At 39.0% G+C, this 18762-nt stretch overlaps 1 protein-coding gene across 2 annotated transcripts in view; it reads left to right on the top strand.

The window, feature by feature from the left end:
• Positions 1 to 18762, top strand: part of LOC120539666 (flotillin-1-like) — a 156910-nt gene that overhangs the window by 111782 nt on the left and 26366 nt on the right. For both annotated transcript variants that reach the window (XM_039769989.1, XM_039769988.1), the window contains exons 9-10: positions 132 to 313; positions 4478 to 4523. In XM_039769989.1, coding sequence (XP_039625923.1) covers positions 132 to 313; positions 4478 to 4523 — 228 coding nt within the window. The remainder of the gene's footprint in view (positions 1 to 131; positions 314 to 4477; positions 4524 to 18762) is intronic.

Here is an 18762-nt window from a genome sequence, read left to right as displayed (position 1 = left end):
TTTACATTATGCATCATAATCAGTGTTTTTCAGCTTAGGTTTTTATTAATGTAAAGTTGAGGTTTTTTTGCCTGGGTTAATATAGCAACCTGTTTATTTATAGGGCAGTGTTCTGCTATTGCTTTTCATAGGTAGCTAAGACAAAGCAGCGTATTGAAGAAGAAAAAATGCAAGTCCAGGTTGTGGAACGGTCTCAGCAGATTTTGCTACAGGAGCAGGAAATTACCCGTAAAGAAAAGGAGTTAGAAGCAAAGGTGAAAAAACCAGCTGAAGCTGAACGTTACCGTCTGGAGAAATTGGCAGAAGCAGAAAGGCAAGTAAACACAGTAAAAATTATGTTGTACTAAGCACTGCAACAGTCAGTATTGTGATTTTATTAGAAAAGTATTTATTAATCTTAAAGTGTGCATTTTGTTGTGTTAATTTTTTTTCTGTTCTTTCATTTGACTATCTGCTCCGCTTAAATCAAGCTCTCAAGGAACGTACCTGCCCAAAACAGAATACCAATCCACTTACTGACACACAGAAAGGCATTTCCTGTTTGAGCTATTCTCAGTCAGTTAATTAACTATGAGAAGTCTGGTTCTATTTTCTTTGTTTAAATGTTGCCATAATAACCTCTGAAAAAGAAACAAGATCTTTTGTTGGACATGCCCTAAGCATAAGCGATTATGCTTATCAAAAGTTTGCTCAAGAGCATCTTTTGACTTTTATACTTAGGTGGATTGCTGTCTCTGCCTTAAGTCAGTAAATTTGACAAAACTCACTATAGAAACCTACATAGTAAATTCCAAAACCTATAAAAGTGGCTTGGTTCTCTATAATCCCAGATTTATGTGCCAGAACTGTTGCATAACAGGTTGCATTTTACAGCATGAATCTGTGCCTTTGTGCCTACTACAGTTAAAAATGTAGGCAAAGTAATGGTTGACAGTCAATCCTATAGCATCACCTGTCCAAGTGAAGGGGAACACGAGGTTAAAATATTGATTTCGGCAATCTTTAAAACATGAAATGAACACACTTATTGCATGAGTTAAACCGTGTATGTGGAATGCAAGAAAGAATGGCAGCAGTGTGTGAGGGCTTGGTTAAGTCTTTCTTTGCAACTTATATCCGTTTCATTATAACACATTTTCCACTATTCCAACCCATTTTTTATACTGTCTTTTTTTCTTTTTATCTTAATTATGTTAGTACAATTTAAATCTTTTGGTCTCTTTTACAGGGATTTGGATATATTATTAATGCACTTGTGTGTGTTTATAGTTTTATATGCACGTGTGCATACTTTCATTTTTGTAGTTTTCTGATAACACTATTAACATACTATAGATTATAATTAAAACTAAAATATACAAATATATATATATTACAGGTATATCAAGAAGTATTGTGCCTTTTGAAATAATATTCTCAACTATCCAAATATGGCTAAACCCCATTCCTTTTTGATCTGACTGTTCCATGTTGTACCCCAGGTTTTTTGTACCTGGACTGTAATGTTAGATTTGATGACATTTAATTGATTATATCTCTGTTTACTCATTACTTTGTTGTTGCCTGGGGTTTTTGTCTTTTAGGTGTTTTTTGTCTGTTGGTATTATTAGAGGACATGGATGTTGTTATATTTGGTCTTAGCCTCACTTGGGGAGGCAAGATGGCGGTAGGTCGTGGGGGACAGAAAGAAAGCAAGCTATTTCTCTATGTCTTTTACCCAACCTAAAATTGTACGTGTCAATTTTTATGTGGTAGCTTACTAATCACAACACCCAGTGATAAAGATGTGAAATAAGTGATAATGCTGAAATCTGAATTAATTTGCTGCTTTTACTTAAGATCACTGAGTATCTCTGATGCTTAGAAGGAGTCTATCTCTTATCGGTCATTTAACTTTGTAAGCCAGGATATCAAATAATGACCTAAAGAGAAAAGAAAGGATCCTCCCGTCTCACAGGCTTAATGGTTAAGATGATGTTTTATAGAATACTAGCTTCTAATGGAAAACAGAATGGTTCAGAAAATCTTTCATTCCAGCTATAATAGGAAAACCAGAGGTGTTCGAATTTTAATCCATTAAACTATCTCTCTTATTGCAACAGGTGAAGTATCTAATCCCATTGGGCACTATGTCATGGTGGTGAGGACTTATTAGTATTCAAATCTGAAGTGATTCTGGTAAACATAATCCATCTAATGTGGATGACAAAGACTTTATGTAAAATGTTTTTACATAGCCCCTTTTCCAAAAAAGATGGAAAGCTGTGTAAATGGTAAATAAAAACATGATTTGTGATGATTTAAAAATAATGTAAACCCTATATTTAATTGAAAAAGGTACGAAGGCAAGATGTCAAATATAGAAACAGATTTTATTGTTTTTTGTAAAATATTCGGTAGGTATAGAAAAGAATCCCCCACTTTCAAAATATTCACATTGCGTTGCTGCAATACACAACAAAACAGTTTAGGATCCTGGTTGGCAACTCCCCTAGGCAGATACATGGTCCATTTCCACCCTCCAGAAATGACCATCTATTTGCCATAGCCAGGTGATATGTGGGTGTCCCTTGGCCTGGTCCAGCTGCTTGGGTGCTCGGCTATGAGGATCCTGCGAGCCAGATCACACTCTCGGAATCATGCCACATGGCCATAGTGTCGTAACTGGTGCTCCCTCATAATTCAGGCAGTGTGTCTCATTTGGGACTCCATGAGCAACCACTTGTTTGACACAAAATCAAACCAGCATTACCCAAGGATTTTCAGAGGAGACATAGTACCGAAGGAGTCCAGGTCACTAGATAGCATCTATGTCTCAAAACCATATAGCGAAACGGGGCACTAGGACTCTAAACACTTCAACCTTCGTCCTTTTGCAGAGATATTAGTAACAACACACAACCCCATTCCAGTGACTTCATGACCAACAACCATGCTCTCCCAGTCCATCTACTGACTTCATAGGAGGAGTCACCACAGAAATGAAGGTCACTGCCAAGGTAAGTAAACCAAATGACAAGGTCGATATTCCCTCTGTAGAGAAGACACACTGCTGATGGCTGTTCCCAAGAGGTCAGTAAATGCCTGGCTCTAGATTTTTACCCAGGACACTCGCAAGCCCAGGCACTCAGACTCCTCACTCAGTCTCTCGAGAGCCCCGATCAGAGCCATTGACTCCTCAAAGATTAGAGCATCATCAACAAAGTCAAGATCACTGAATCTCTCACAGATGCCCCACAGCTGCTGGACTGCACAACCCTGCCCAACACCCAGTCCATGCAAGCATTGATGAGAGTAGGTGTAAGAACACACCCCTCACCAGCCCCAGAATCAACTGGGAAAGATGCAGAAGTTCTGTCTCCTCTCGGGTTGTGCTGGAGCTACTTCAGGGCTTTAAGCATTTGGATCATGTTGTGTACATGGAAAATTTTTATACATCACCAGAATTGTTCATGGAGCTACAGAGCAGAGGGATTGGAGGATGTGGCACAGTGAGGGCGAACAGGAGATACATGCCTTCACCGTTGAAGCCAGACAGGCTGAAAATGAAAAGAAGTGATAATCCTTTTTTCATTCTGGTGGAAATCTTGGTGGCAGTGGAATGGCATGATATCAAACGGGTGACTTGTCTCTCAACAGTACACTACATTTTTACCACATTTCTCATAGTCTTTGCGCAAGATAGAGGAGTGGGTTGGGGTGGGGGTCCTTTAATAGGCGATGGATGAATGAGCACCCATGCAGGCTAAGTTTTATTCCACTGGCTGAGCTCTACCTACATATTCAAAAAGGCATCAGATCAGTTCCATTAACTTGGTGGAAGAGAACTTTACCCACTTTTCCACTTTTGTGGGGATATTTGTATGCTTTAGTGCTTTTGAAGTTTCTTGTTGCCGTTTTATCCATGCCAGTGGATAAAAGTAAATAAAAATGTCTCTGTACATCACTTGCTTCTATTTGCTTAAGGCATCTTTCCAGTTTGACAGGTAGGATGTATTTGGGGCTATTACTTTATCCAATCTTAATAATTAAGGGGAATGTTCCTACAATTCTGGCTGAATTTTTACTGTTGAAGTGCCTCAAGCTTGACATTTTAAAGACACAGAGGAAAGAATGAAGAAGAGGAAAAGTTGTCTCAAGCATAAAATTCTGAAATGTCATGTCTTATGGGTGATTTCCACAAAAGGTCAGAGATCATGCATAAGGTGGATATTCTATCCTAAGTTTTAACTATAAAAAGTAAACCTCTGCAAGAAAATTGCAAGCAGAGGGAATGAATTTGCACTTAACGGGTCTTAAGGAAGTAAGGGAAGCAACTAATGTGACATTTTCAATTTTTTCTTTATTTCATTTCTTGTAACCATATTTATGATATACATCATTTTAACATGTAAAACTAGTAGTGTTCTTTTTATTTAACACATTAAATGCATTGTTTTTTATTTACATTTACTACAATTGATATTTCCTTAAACAGGCTCCAACTGATCATGCAAGCTGAAGCTGAGGCTGAAGCTGTCCGGGTAAGCTTATCTTGCTTAAATCATTAAAGATTTTTTTGTAAGTAACTTTTATCTAACTCACTAGCAACCGTATTATTTTTACTTTTCTATTGTCAGTGTCGTAACTATGATCAAAGCCAAAGAAGCCTGCTTAACACAATACCTAGGCCCTCACTAATTTAATAAATTCTAATAGTATAATAAAGTAACAATCATGTATGTCCTTTGTTTCATTTTTATTTTCGCCAGACCTTTATTGTCATTAGTTTTTTTTTTTTTTATTTCATGAAGGAATCATTTATGTAGAATAATAGGTAAATTATTTGTAATGTGTTAGATTACACTGGTAAGTTTTACTTTTTTGTAATTGGTAAATTCCATTTTTTTATATCAGGTTATACTGTATAAAGTTTTTTAGTTTTAGTAAATTAAACACATAAGTTATCATATATTGTGTCTTGTTTTTAAGACTGAATAGCTTTTAACACTAAAATTACCAGAACCCACGCAAAAACTCGGAATTCTGGCCCACCATAAATCCCTTCGCACCTCACCTTTTGTCTTCTAAATGTGTCGATAAGCCCAAGCAGCCTGCTATACCATCCTCCCCACTGCCTCATAACGGGCAAGAAGTTCTTCCAGTTCCTGCCTTGATTGATTATCTGGGAGTGAGCAACGCAGAATTGTAAGGGGAAATAATTTGATATGTGTTTTGTGTCTACAACAATCTATGTAAACGCATTGTTAAAACAAACGTTTTTCATGTTTTCAGTAATAAATAAAATGTAGACATGAACTATATAATGTGTGAAAGCTGATGGCCAAATATCAAATAAACACTTTCACAAAAGGTGCAAGTACGATATGACAGCTTCCATGATGCTGTGGTTTGAACTGCCGACTTATAATCCAGAGTGAGTTTGAAATTTACCATTTTGAGTAGAGAGCTGCTCTTATTGTTAATATTATACAATACAACCATACATTTGATTTGTGTCTGAAACAGCCAGTGTAAATTTATAGCACTTGTAAAAGTTAGCTTTTTTTTTTTTTTTCCTCCACTTTTATTCTCACAGTCACAATCATGATACAACACCCACCCCCGGCCCCATATCTGACAGAGTTACTTTTTATCTGAAACTGGGAAAGACTGTAGATGTGAGTGGTGTTTTGAGACAATGGAACTGGAAATTCTCAGATCTGGAGGGATAAAAGCTGACACACAAACGCTGGTGAATCTGCCTTCTTCGTATCTCACCGTCACTTTAATTTTTTTTTATTCAGTTTTATTGAGTGTTCTTGCTTACACTGAATTAGTATGCACCTTATGGTCCATGATGTCTAAGCCGCACTGACAAAAAACAGAGACATAGGTATATATGATATTTGGAATAACTCATTTTATGACCTGTATATAGTACATTTTGGAAAACGTGGCACTGATGCAACATTATTCATATTCATTTGAATGCGCTTGTAATCAGATTTTTTTTTGATCTTGCCAGTGTCCACTTTTTGGTGCATGGTGCTGTTTCTTTTGTACTCCAGGACATGCAGAGGAAAGAATAGTACAGAGAAGTCAGTTCTGCGTTATATGCAATCATCAAATTCAAATGTTAACAGTTCCTACAACAACAACAACAAAACATTTATTTATATAGCACATTTTCATACAAAAAAATGTAGCTCAAAGTGCTTTACATAATGAAGAATAGAAAAATAAGAGACACAGTAAGAAAATAAAATAAGTCAACATTAATTAACATAGAATAAGAGTAAGGTCCAATGGCCAGGGGGGACAGGAAAAAAAAAAAACTCCAGACGGCCGGAGAAAAAAATAAATAAATAAAAATAAATAAAATAAAAAAATAAAAATAAATAAATAAATAAAAATACCCAAGGACCGTCCTTTCAACGTTTACGACATGTGTACCTGTTGCAATGTACACATTTCTCTCTCTATGCTGTGGTTCCTATTACATTGAAGGGGCGTCTGACACTGACTGACTGAGTTTGCTTTTCTGAGGGATGTGGCTGTGTTGGCACAGAAGCTTGTCGATGTTGCATCCTCTTTTGGTTTATCTATCACCTTTTCTTAGAAGAAGCAACAACGAAGTTCCTCTGCACAGTGAGCAAAGAACACTGTTCTCGGTGGCCCCCGTACATGCCTTGCACAGTACATGTGCGTTGATTGCCGCCATTTCAAGCGTGTTATAGCACACAGCAACCGCCCACCTGCTTGCTCCTGCTCGTACTAAATAAGCTCACGCCTTCTGGCGCACAATGTCAATGCAGCACTAGACAAAAAAGAAAGAGACAAATATATGTGACATTTTAAAGAAATAATTTTATGACCTGAATAGTACCAATCAGAAAACATTGTCTCACTAATGCAATATTATTTGAAAACGAAAATGTTCTGAGGCGGTGGGGGGATGGTGTAGCAGGCTGCTTGGGTTTATCGACACATTTAGAAGACAAAAGACCCTGACGGAGAGGTATGAAGGATTTAAGGTGGCCCGGATTTCCACATTTTTTTTGTTGGCTCTGGTAATTCTAGTGTTAAAAAGTTTTTCTACAAATGTCTCAGTGCTAAAACTACCTTACCATAGAAATTAAATTGTTTATTAATTACCTGATCTGCTGATATAAGAAAATGTTCATTGTAAAGAAACTAAAGTTGTGGTTGGTTATTTTATACTGAATTTATTAAATCCTTATTTACAAACATTGTTTATCAAAATTAAAGTACAATTTATCAAGCATGTCTTTTAATCGGCATATTATCATTTAGGAACATGCATACAAATATATCTTCCCTATTAATGCTAATTGGCCAGTTTACACAATTTTAAATAGGTAGTTTTAACTTTTATGGTCAGTGATTAATTTCGTTGGACCTATAAGAGTGTTAATTGTTTGGATGAATGTAAAGTGTGTGTCAGACATGTTCACTTTTTTTAGCTCTGTGACAACCTGGGTTGGCTGCAGCTGCAGTGACATCCTTGAACATGGGACCTTCGATAGTCATGTGTAAGATGAGCTGGGCAATGAGTACACATAACAAACATATTGGTAAAAAAGTGCAATACTGATTTCATTAACAACAGCCAACAAACCAATTAATCCGTGTCCAAAGTGCAGGGTAAAATAATCCTTAAAAAAAAAAAAAAAGTGTCTCTCTGGAGGTTAAAATTCAAATACAGTAATTTTCGACTCCATTTGGGACAGGCCATTTGGCTGTATGTTGGTCACAAAGTATACAGGTCATTGAAAACTAAGTCTCTGTGGGTCTGGTTATCACCATTAGGCATACTTTACCTGCCAGTACAGAGTAGCACAGACTAATGTTTGAGTCTTGGCATCTGCATGCTGGGTCCTTATCTTTTCTCATTTCCTTGATGCTTTCAGATTTTTGCTATGTCTAGATTTGAAGGTCCCCAAGGTGCTTTCTGTCTGTGTCCATATGAGCAAAGAAATATTTTCTAACATTTGTACAAATTTGACCCTAGAATTGCCACCTTATTTGTGGTGGAGAGGTTTGCATGTCCCAGTGACCGTGGAAGCTATGTTGTCCAGTACTGAAGCTTCTGGTAGGGCCTCCAAAGGCAAATTGATCCCAGGTGAGGACTCAAGATCAATTCACAACCCCTAAGGATGCAGATCCACAAACTTAAAAAGACTACTCCATCCAGTCCATAGCAAACACCATGTTCATACATGTTCAAACACCGGAGTTCATGGCTAATAAATGTACTTAGTTTAGTACCAGAGCACCTTAAGCTGAAGATCTTTGATCAATTTTAAAATCTTATCACCAAATTTGCAGCGGTATGTTCTGGATGCTTGGATGAAGTGAGAGGTAGACTTGTCAACTGTTCACCACCTGGTACTGAGCTGGGACAAACTTGGAATGCCCAAGTGAGTAGTGAGAGTTGAATTTGGAGCATCTGGGGGAGGCTCCTGTCCAGAAGACATACACCTCCAATCTCTGAAAGAGCATTCTTACTTGTATGTCTCCACAGAACAGTGACAATACCAAAAAAGATGCCCACGTGAAAAATATAAATAACATGCAATGTATACAATTGCACACTATACTAGCTGTCCCCCTTGGCTCCACCCACGTAGTACTGAAACAGGACAAACTTTAAAAATGAATAAAAAAAATTTTAAATAGTATTATTCTGGCCAAGTGGAAGGTAGGTACACTCCAACATCAAACTTTGGCACTGTATCTGATCATGATGGCAGACTGTCCACCGCGTTGGGAGAAAAGAATGTGGCCAGAAAGCACGTGTCCGTGATATCTGTGGCATTTAGCAGCTATCTTCTAAAACACACGTAGCGCTGATCTCTCTCAAAAACAACTAATGTTATTCCTTAACCTGTAAGTGCAAATAAATCTTCACCGTAAACGAACTAAGATACTTAGAGCAATGAGAGAAGTCACAAAATCAACTAGAATGTTCAAGCAAATCATAGAACAAAAAAACCTATCTCTCGTGAAAACCAGACGGACGTTGGATTTTATATACACTGCTCACAAAAATTAAAGGAACACTTTAAAGAAACACATTAGATACATCAGATCTCAATATGAAGTTGGATATCTATACAAATAACGACAGGGCAATGTCTTAGGAACAAAAGGATGCCAAGTCTTTTAATGGAAATAAAAGTTTTCTGCCTACAGAGAGCTCAATTGTGTAGACACCCTAAAATCAGAGTGAAATGAAGATGTGGCAGGCTAGTCCATTTTTTCAAAAAGTTATTCTGCTACTCAAAATGCTTTTCAGTATCTTGTGTGGCCCCCACGAGCTTGTATGCATGCTTGACAACGTCGGGGCATGCTCCTAATGAGACGACAGATGGTGTCTTGTGGCATTTCCTCCCAGATCTGTATGAGGGCATCCCTGAGCTGTTGTACAGTCTGAGGAGCAACCTGGCGGCCTAATGGACGAAACATAATGTCCCACAGATGTTCTATTGGGTTTAAGTCAGGGGATCGTGAAGGCCATTCAATTGTTTCAATTCCTTCATCCTCCAGGTACTGCCTGCATACTCTTGCCACATGAGGCCGGGCATTGTCGTGCATTAGGAGGAAACCAGGACCTACTGCACCAGCATAGGGTCTGACAATGGGTTCAAGGATTTCATCTCGATACCTTATGGCAGTCAGAGCACCATTTCCTACGCAGTAGATGTCTGTGTGTCCCTCCATGGATATGCCTCCCCAGACCATCACTGACCCACCACCAAACCTGTCATGTTGAACAACGTTGCAGGCAGCATATCGTTTTCTTGTCTTCTCCAGACTCTTTCACGTCTATCACAGCTGCTCAGGGTGAACCTGCTCGTCTGTAAAAGTACATGCCAGTGGTGGACTTGCCAATTCTGGTGTTCTTGAGCAAATGCCAGTCGAGCTCCACGGTGCTGGGCAGTGAGCACAGGGCCCACTACAGGACGTCGGGCCCTCAGGCCATCTTCATGAAGTCTGTTCCTGATTGTTTTGGTAGAGACATTCACACCAGTGGCCCTCTGGAGGTCATTCTGTAGGGCACGAGCAGTGCTCAGCCTGTTCCACCTTGCACAAAGGAGCAGGTATCGTTCCTGCTGATGGGTTGAGGACCTTCTATGGCCCTGTCCAGCTCTCCGAGAATAACAGCCAGTCTTCTGAAATCTCCTCCATGTTCTGGAGATTGTGCTGGGAGACACATTAAACCTTCTTGCAGCACGTGTGGATGTGCCATCCTGGAGAAGTTGGACAACCTGTGCAACTTCTGTAGGGTTAAGGAATCGCCTCATACTGCCAGTAGAGATGATTACTCAAGCCAAAACTAGCACGAGTGGAAAACCAGCCAAAAAAAATCAAGAGGGAGAAACTTGAAATGACCACCAATACAGCTGAAAGTGATTAACAATGACCTCAGCTGCTTAACCAACCAGAAAATTATCAGACAGGTTTAATTGATTTCATGCCAAGCCCAATAAAAAAAGTGTTCCTTTAATTTTTGTGAGCAGTGTACATACGGGGAGAGTCAAAATTATGTCAACATTTGAATGGCGGAAACAGTTTATTCACAAAACATGCTTCATACATGCAAGATGATTTACAGGAATGTCTCAACCTTTTCACCATCATGTTTAACACACGTACCATATGTGGCACATAAATTGTCCACAAAAATTGTATACAAGTACAGTGGTACCTTGGTATACGTTCTTAATCCATTCCAGATCCTTGGACTTATACCAAACAGGACATATACCAAATGAATTTTTCCCATAAGAAATAATGGGAAAATGATTAATTCGTTCCCATGAAAAATAAAATCCTATTGTTATTGGCATATTTTATACATTGATGGGGTTCTATAAAATAATTTAAACACTGCTTAATACTAAAATACATAAATACAAAAGCAATTAGATGAAATAAATGAAAATGACTTGTCCAATAACAATGAGTTTAATTTTATTGCACAACAAAGGAGAGCGTTACAGCTTTTCCAAAGGAGCCTCTTCAGGCGATTGTGAAGCACTGCCGTTGTTCTTCTTCTGGCAGTCTTCAATCCAAATCCCTAAAGCAGATTCCATCCAGACTACTGCCTTATTACATCCACTTACAACTCGTTTTGCACCTTGGTTAAAAGGACACTGCGGCCGTAGATCTTATATTCCTTTCCTACTTTTTAAATAAAAAGAATCATAGCCTTCAACAAATCCAAAACGTTTACCTTTTCGGCAATCATTAACATCTTCCGTTTGCACTTAGGCACGGCTCCTGAAGCAGTAGCAGATCGTTTGGAAGCCATAATGAAGGGCTTGACTATGCACAAAGATAAACACAAAAGAGCACAAAATGTAACTCTTTACACAGCGAAACACGTTGATGCTGAATGAGCGAGACGAGACTTCCTGGTTAACACTGCATTCAGCACGCAGGAACTTAACTGCGTGCTCCGATTGGTTAGCTTCTCAGTCAGGAGAACTCAAATGCGTGCTCTGATTGGTTAGCTTCTCATTCATCCGCCAATAGCGTCCCTTGTATGAAATCAACTGGGCAAACCAACTGAGGAAGCATGTACAGGAAGTAAAAAGACACATTGTCCACAGAACCCGCGAAGCGGCGAAAGATCCGCGTTATATATTTAATGATGCTTTCATATAAAATCCATGATAGAGTGAAACTGCGAAATATAGCGAGGGATTACTGTACAGGTTAAAACTTGGCCCTTTTTTTTTTGAAGGCGCGCGCCCAGTATACCACACGTGTTGTTCTAGCACACGAGTCATATTCCAAACAAAGGTCGTATACCAAGCAAAATATTTCACCTCTAAACAGGACGTATACCAAGTTGGACTTATTCCAAAGCAGACGTATACCGAGGTACCACTGTATATACATAGCAGTACCATTAGTGTTAACGTAATTTTGACTCGCCCTGTATATACTAGCTGTCCTTTGTGGGTACACCCACATAGTTGTGAAACAGGACAAACTTTAAAAATCGATAAACAAACTGGTATCACAAGCTAAGTGGAGGGAAGGTACGCTCCAAAATGTGGTTAGAGGTAGACGGACTCGAATGGAGGCTGGTGAGTAAGTGAGGAGGGACCCATCCAGCTCCCCACTCTTGACGTCACACTACCCTCCCGTCGACCTGTAGCCTCTGTCTCGGATTCGCACAAATAAATTGGTGCCACAACTGAACTATAATATTTAGCATGATGAGAAAAGTCACAAAATCAACCGGAATGTTCAAGCAAATTATAGAAAAAAATCTGATCTAAATCCGTTAACACTAGAATTCCTAAAGTTGACAAAAAAACTTGTAATCCCGGCCCACTTTAAATTCATTCGCACCTCTCCATCAGTGTCTTTTGTTTTGTAAATGCACATCGATCAGCACAAGCAACAAGCAGCCTTCTGTCCCGTCCCCCACTTTGACTGAGCTCAGCTCAGGCAAAACCTTCTATCAGCTCAAAGCAAGGCTTCTTATCAGCGCGTGAGATCTGCAGTTGTATAGGGTACATAATACAGTATATCGTTATTTGGAATACATGCATTTCATGTGTGTTCCGTGTCTACAAAGATCTGAGTAAGTGTAGGATGAAAGGAAATGCGAGAAATGCTGAACACATACCTAAAGCAGAAACATTTTCCATGTTATACTAATATTGATGTGAAGTGTATAATGTGTGAAGACTTTATTCCAAATATCAAATAACATTCAAGAATATAACCAAAGGAAAAAAAAACCTTCAATTTTACATGTGGAAGTCAATGAGTTAAGAACTCAAGCTCAAATGTCAACCGACAGGGAGTTTACAGTAATCCCTCCTCGATCGCGGGGGTTGCGTTCCAGAACCCCCTGCGATAGATGAAAATCCGCGAAGTAGAAACCACATGTTTGTATGATTATTATTATATATTTTAAGCCCTTATAAACTCACCCACACTGTTAACATTATTAGAGCCCTCTAGACATGAAATAGCACCCTTTAGTCAAAAGTTTAAACTGTGCTCCATGACAAGACAGAGATGACAGTTCTTTCTCACAAATAAAAGAATGCAAACATATCTTCTCTTCAAACGAGCGCCGTCAGGAGCAGAGAATGTCAGAGAGATAGAGAGAGAGTGACAGAAAAACAACAAATCAATACGTGCTGTTGGGCTTTTAAGTATGAGCACCGCGATAAAGCAGCCGCAAAAAAGGGAGCAATGTGAAGGTAAGTCTTTCAGCATTTTTTAGAGTAGCCTCCGTATCTTCTAAACAAACAGCCTCTGTGCAAACAGCCCCTCTGCTCACACCCCTTCCGTCAGGCGCAGAGAACGTCAGAGAGAGAGAGCGCGGGAGTTTAAAGCGAACAATCAAAAAATCAATACGTGCTTTCATTTCTTAGAGGAGCGTCCATATCCTCTAGGCAAACAGCCCCTCTGCTCACACCCCCTCTGTCAGGCGCAGAGAATGTCAGAGAAAGACCGAGAAAAGCAAACAATCCGCTCGGGGAAGCACATCGTATATCATTGAGGAGTTTTAGTTAATATGTAATACGTGCTTTGATTGGGTAGTTTCTCAGCCATCTGCCAATAGTGTCCCTTGTATGAAATCAATTGGGCAAACAAACTGAGGAAGCATGTACTTTAAATTAATTGTCCACAGAAATTCGCGAACCAGCGAAAAATCCGTGATATATATTTAGATATGCTTACATTTAAAATCCGCGATGGAGTGAAGCCGCGAAAGTCGAAGCGTGCTATAGTGAGGGATTACTGTATACGTATTCTTGAATGGTGCAGAGGTAAGAACCGCTGCCTTATAACCCAAAGATCCCGGGTTCAAGACCAAGTGTGTTGAGTAGTGAGCTCCTATTATTATTATTATTATTATTTATTTCTACAATATGATAAAAACATTCATTTTATTTGAGTCTGTAAGACCCGGTGTAAATTTAAAAGTTAGCACTTGTTTTTTTTATTATTCAGTTTTATTCTCTCAGTGACATTCACATGGTACAACAAACCTGCCTCTCCCTCTCTGAGATGATGGCATTTATCTCCATTCTTTTCACACGAGCATTGCTGTGGCTGATTCCTGCTCAGAACTATTTTTTATATCTGCAGTCAAAGATAAAATGTCCCATGACCGCTATCAGACTGGACATAGGCAGAACCATAGCAACAGACAGCTTCTTCACAGCACTTTCGCTAGCTAATAGACTGCTGCACTCTGCTTGGCACCATAAAATAAAATGGGACTTCCACCTGGAGCTAAAGTCACTTCAGTACGTGAGCAATTCACCACACTTCTACTGATAGTGCCGTGCTAACGGTGTATGCGCCCAAAAAGAGGAAGCCTTTGCTTTCAGTCTTTAACAGCCGTTGTAAAGTTTGGGCACATATTAGCTGGCAAAAGCATGCTACATACAATTGCACATTCCTGCCATCAAGCAGTTCTTGCTTTTGGTAGTGACTTGACTTTTGTTGATGGTCATTGCAAAATGTAATACATATATATATATATATATATATATGTATGTATATATATGTGTATATATATATATATATATATATATATATATATATATATATATACACAATGTATATGTATGTATGTATGTGTATATGTATGTATGTATATATATATATATATATATATATATATATATATATATATATATATATATATATATATATATATATATATATATGATTTATATATATATATATATATATATGATTTATATATATATATATATATATATATTATATGTATATATATATATACATATACTTGTGTGTATATGTGTGTGTGTACAGCTTTGGTCTATGAGTGCAAGGGAAAAATAATACAATATAGTCTAAGTTATTAAACAGTAAAACATTAACGTTTAAAGATGTACAGCTACATTGAGCACTACTGGAGTGGTTGCGGGTAAACTACATTTTAAAGACTGTGTAACACAACAGGTAAGTAGAACTAACAGCAGCTAAAATGTATATGGATCATCTCTCGGTAGTAGATAACTTTTGAAAGGCGCTACACGACGGCTGTGGTATAGAAATTACATTTTCTATGTGAGCGTTCAAATTTGTGCCTCTGGTAATGTGCCTTACCGGCATTTAAAGAAAATTAGTTTTGTGTCCTCTGCAGTGTTAAGAGAGAAAGGCTTTGGTTTGGGATAAAAGGAAAAAAGGTGTAAAGAAAGGAAAGTTGCCTTTTTCTTTTATATAGTATAGAGATGTGTTAAGCTGGCGTTATGATAGCCTTTTGGGGACAGTCGTAGTGGGTCTTGTGTAGACTGGTGAGACGTCCCTGCCATTAATCGGCTGTGATGGCACTGTCAGTCCTCCACTCCTGTGTGTGTCTTCATAATCCGAGCCGAGGACCTCATAATCGTATACGCGCAAAAGAAAGTGCAAATCGCCTTAATATTAGTTTGCCGCGGTGTAGAAAAGGGATCCCGTGTTTGCACTTGTCTGGGCTATAGCTCAGGGGGAGGATGAAAAAAATTAAATGAAAAAAATTAAAAGTGCTCACTTTGACTTAAGTCAGAAGCGCAGTCAGCGTCTCAAAGGCCGGCACAGCTATGCACGCGCGCTGGTTGCTCGACTTTTGCTGGGCAGGAGACCCCAGTTTTTGCAGACACGTTCACGATATCAAAAGTCTCGGCGCTCTTTGGAGGTCATTCATATATATATATATATATATATATATATATACTATATAGCAAAATACCCGCTACTGGCGGAGAAATAGTGTGTTAAAGAAGTAATGAAAAGAAAAGGAAACATTTTAATAATAACGTAACATGATTGACATTGTCATGAGTGTTGCTGTCATATATATGCCTGCCTAAATAAGTCACCCTCGTTTTGCTCTTACTTTTTTACCGTTCATTTAATCATGGTTAGTGGCGGAAAAATTATAAAATGGAAGAAGGATGGCTTTACCAAAACAATTATTGATGGCGAATCGATTATTCATAAAGCTTGAATTGGTGATCTGTTTTTCTGTGTTAACCTCATATTTTTTCATACTTCTTCTCAAACTAAGGTGGTGCGAGGGTAAAATGAATCGGGAAGTGCTGATCAATGTAATCGGTGTACCAGGAAATCATGCATTGACAGAAGCTCCCCTTTGCTTGTAATGCAAAGTGTGATTAAATGCATTATTTTTTAACGCGTTATGGAGCGCATGCATCGAAGTTTCTCAGCTGTGCTTGTGCTAAGAAAAGGAAAGATTTTAAAAATAATGTAACACAATTGTCAATGTAACCTTTTGTAAGTAGTGCCTGGAGGATTCAGAGTGTGTATTAACTTGTGGATTTTTCTGTATTTGGTGGCAGCGTCACAAAGTCGATTCCGTAAGACTGCGTTATCTGCAGAGCTCAGCTCAGAGCGAAATAAGGTGAATGGGAGGGGAGATGATGACGTGACTCCCCCACCCGCCTTAACTGTCAATCCCCCACAAACACAGTCTCGGAATTTGCATAAGCACAGCCCTTCACCTGCAATTTTAACTTAGTTACAAAGTGATCAAAACTCTCGTTCATATCCTGCGTCCTCTCATTAAACTTGTATCCCGCATTACCCGTGGACATGACAAACGCCAGCGGCAGCCTGTCTATGAACTTAATTTAAAGTTTAGGTTTACACCGTGTTTTGTTTCCAAAGTAGCAGCACTCATGAATATGGTTGTATATGTCACTCGCAAGCTTCTTATTGTTTCAATGCCTTCTCAATTATATAATGCATGTTTTCTTCAGTGCGTTTTGGAGGTCTTCCTTGTTTTCTACGTACTGCATTGACAGTCAGTTCACGTGATTACGTGGGAGGTGTGATGATGCCACACGAAACTCCGCCCCCCACGGCTTTCGAGCTCAACTCCATTACAGTATATGGAGAAAAATAGCTTCCAGTTATGACCATTACACGTAGAATTTCCAAATGAAACCTGATCAACTTTTGTAACGAAGCTGTAAGGAATGAGCCTGCCAATTTTCAGCCTTCCACCCACACGGGAAGTTGGAGAATTAGTGATGAGTCAGCGAGTCAGTCAGTCAGTCAGTGAGGGCTTTGCCTTTTATTAGTATAGATTACACCATAGAATGCACAGTGTAATAGTAAACTAATATAAAAACATTGAATAACACTGGCACAAAACACCCAGACTCCCTGCTCAACTACACAAGCAGGCTTGCTCGTGCTCCCTCTGTCTCTCTCTCTCTCTCTCTCTCTCTGTAGCGCACACACACACCAACCACCCCCTCCCTCCCCTGTCAGCAGCATATGCAGCACTTTTTTTAAAATGAGTTTTAAGCACAGCGAAAATAAAAGGAACATTAGAACAAATCTGAAGTATATCTAAAAACCAACCACAAGCAACCAAATAATTAACCAGATCACGTCATTTTAGCCTTACAGCCCGATCACTGTAAACTCTTTTTATAAAATGAGTTTTACGCACAGCGGAAAAAAAGGAACATTTTAAAAAAGAGAAAAGTAACATTGCAACTAATCGCGCTATGAACAACTCCATCTGTAAACACTTTAATGAGTTTTAAGCACAGGGAAAAAAGCGAACATTTGAAAAAAGAGAAAAGTAACATTGCAACAATTCACGCTACAAACTGAAAAATTTACTTTTGAAAAATCCGTAATACAAAAAACACCAAGAAAACTAACCTTGCATGAGTTGAGTTCTGGCATGAAGTGTTTTCCTTCAGGGGTTTTCTCTCTTGTGATTTCTTGGGTTTCTGGTGTTTTTAGCTGTTTAACTGGTGGGAGCGAAAGCCTCATGCAGCCATTCCAAAAAGAAAGTTCTTGTGACCTAACCCTTCGTGTTTGCCCTCCAAATTACTGGCAGTCTGGCTTTGTTTACATTATGCTGCTTGAAAGCACCAGGGTTCTCAAATTGGTAAATGAGTAAACTGGTAAACAGTTTTTCCACCTCTTGTAATTTCTTTCTTTACTTTGATTTCAATTTTCTTCAAAACTTTCTTCTCACCACTCTTCACTTGCTTAGAAGCCATAGTTAACTGCAAAAGCACATGAAATACTGTAGAGCACAAAGAGAGTGCACCTCTGACTGAGAACAATGAACAGGTTAAATGAAAAAGCCAGGCAGGCACGCGGCTTGCTCGCTTTCTCTCTCTCTTTTTCTCTCTCAGCCTGCCTGTGCCGGGGGTGGAGTTGGGTTCATGTGCATGTACTGCCTGCTACTCAGAGAGAGAGTCTCAGCTGTACCCCCCCCCTCCCCCTATGCAGAAGGCAGGCAGGCAGGCAGTACGTGCATGCGAACCATCCCCTCCCCCTCCCCAGCAGGCACTTGGCTAGCTCTATTTCTCTCTCTCTCTCTCTCTCTCCCTTGCTCGCTGCACAGGGAGAGACTGAACATGTACAAAACGAAAGGGAAACTGGCTTGTTCGTATACTGAGTGTGTGGTTGTGAACCAAGGCAAATGTTTGGCGAACTTTTTGGTCTTGAACCGAGACGTTCATGAACCGAGGTTCCACTGTACACCTTTTCACCAGGTCTTACATTTTTTTTTCTATGTGGCTCAAATACAGCGCTGTACACTATGTTGCTGTTGTGAAATTGGAAAAAAAAAAATTTAAAATGTGTCGTGTCATTACAATCGGTAAATGAGCCAGTTTCATAGTTCTATAAGATTCATGAATATTTTACTAGATGAAAAAGCATAATCTATGGGAGGTTCCTAAAACCCCCGTAAGTAGAATTGTATTGGTA

Source organism: Polypterus senegalus, chromosome 11 (assembly GCF_016835505.1).
Source record: "Polypterus senegalus isolate Bchr_013 chromosome 11, ASM1683550v1, whole genome shotgun sequence".
Classification (NCBI taxonomy): Eukaryota; Metazoa; Chordata; class Cladistia; order Polypteriformes; family Polypteridae; genus Polypterus; species Polypterus senegalus.
This window is presented reverse-complemented; position numbering and strand designations above follow the sequence as displayed.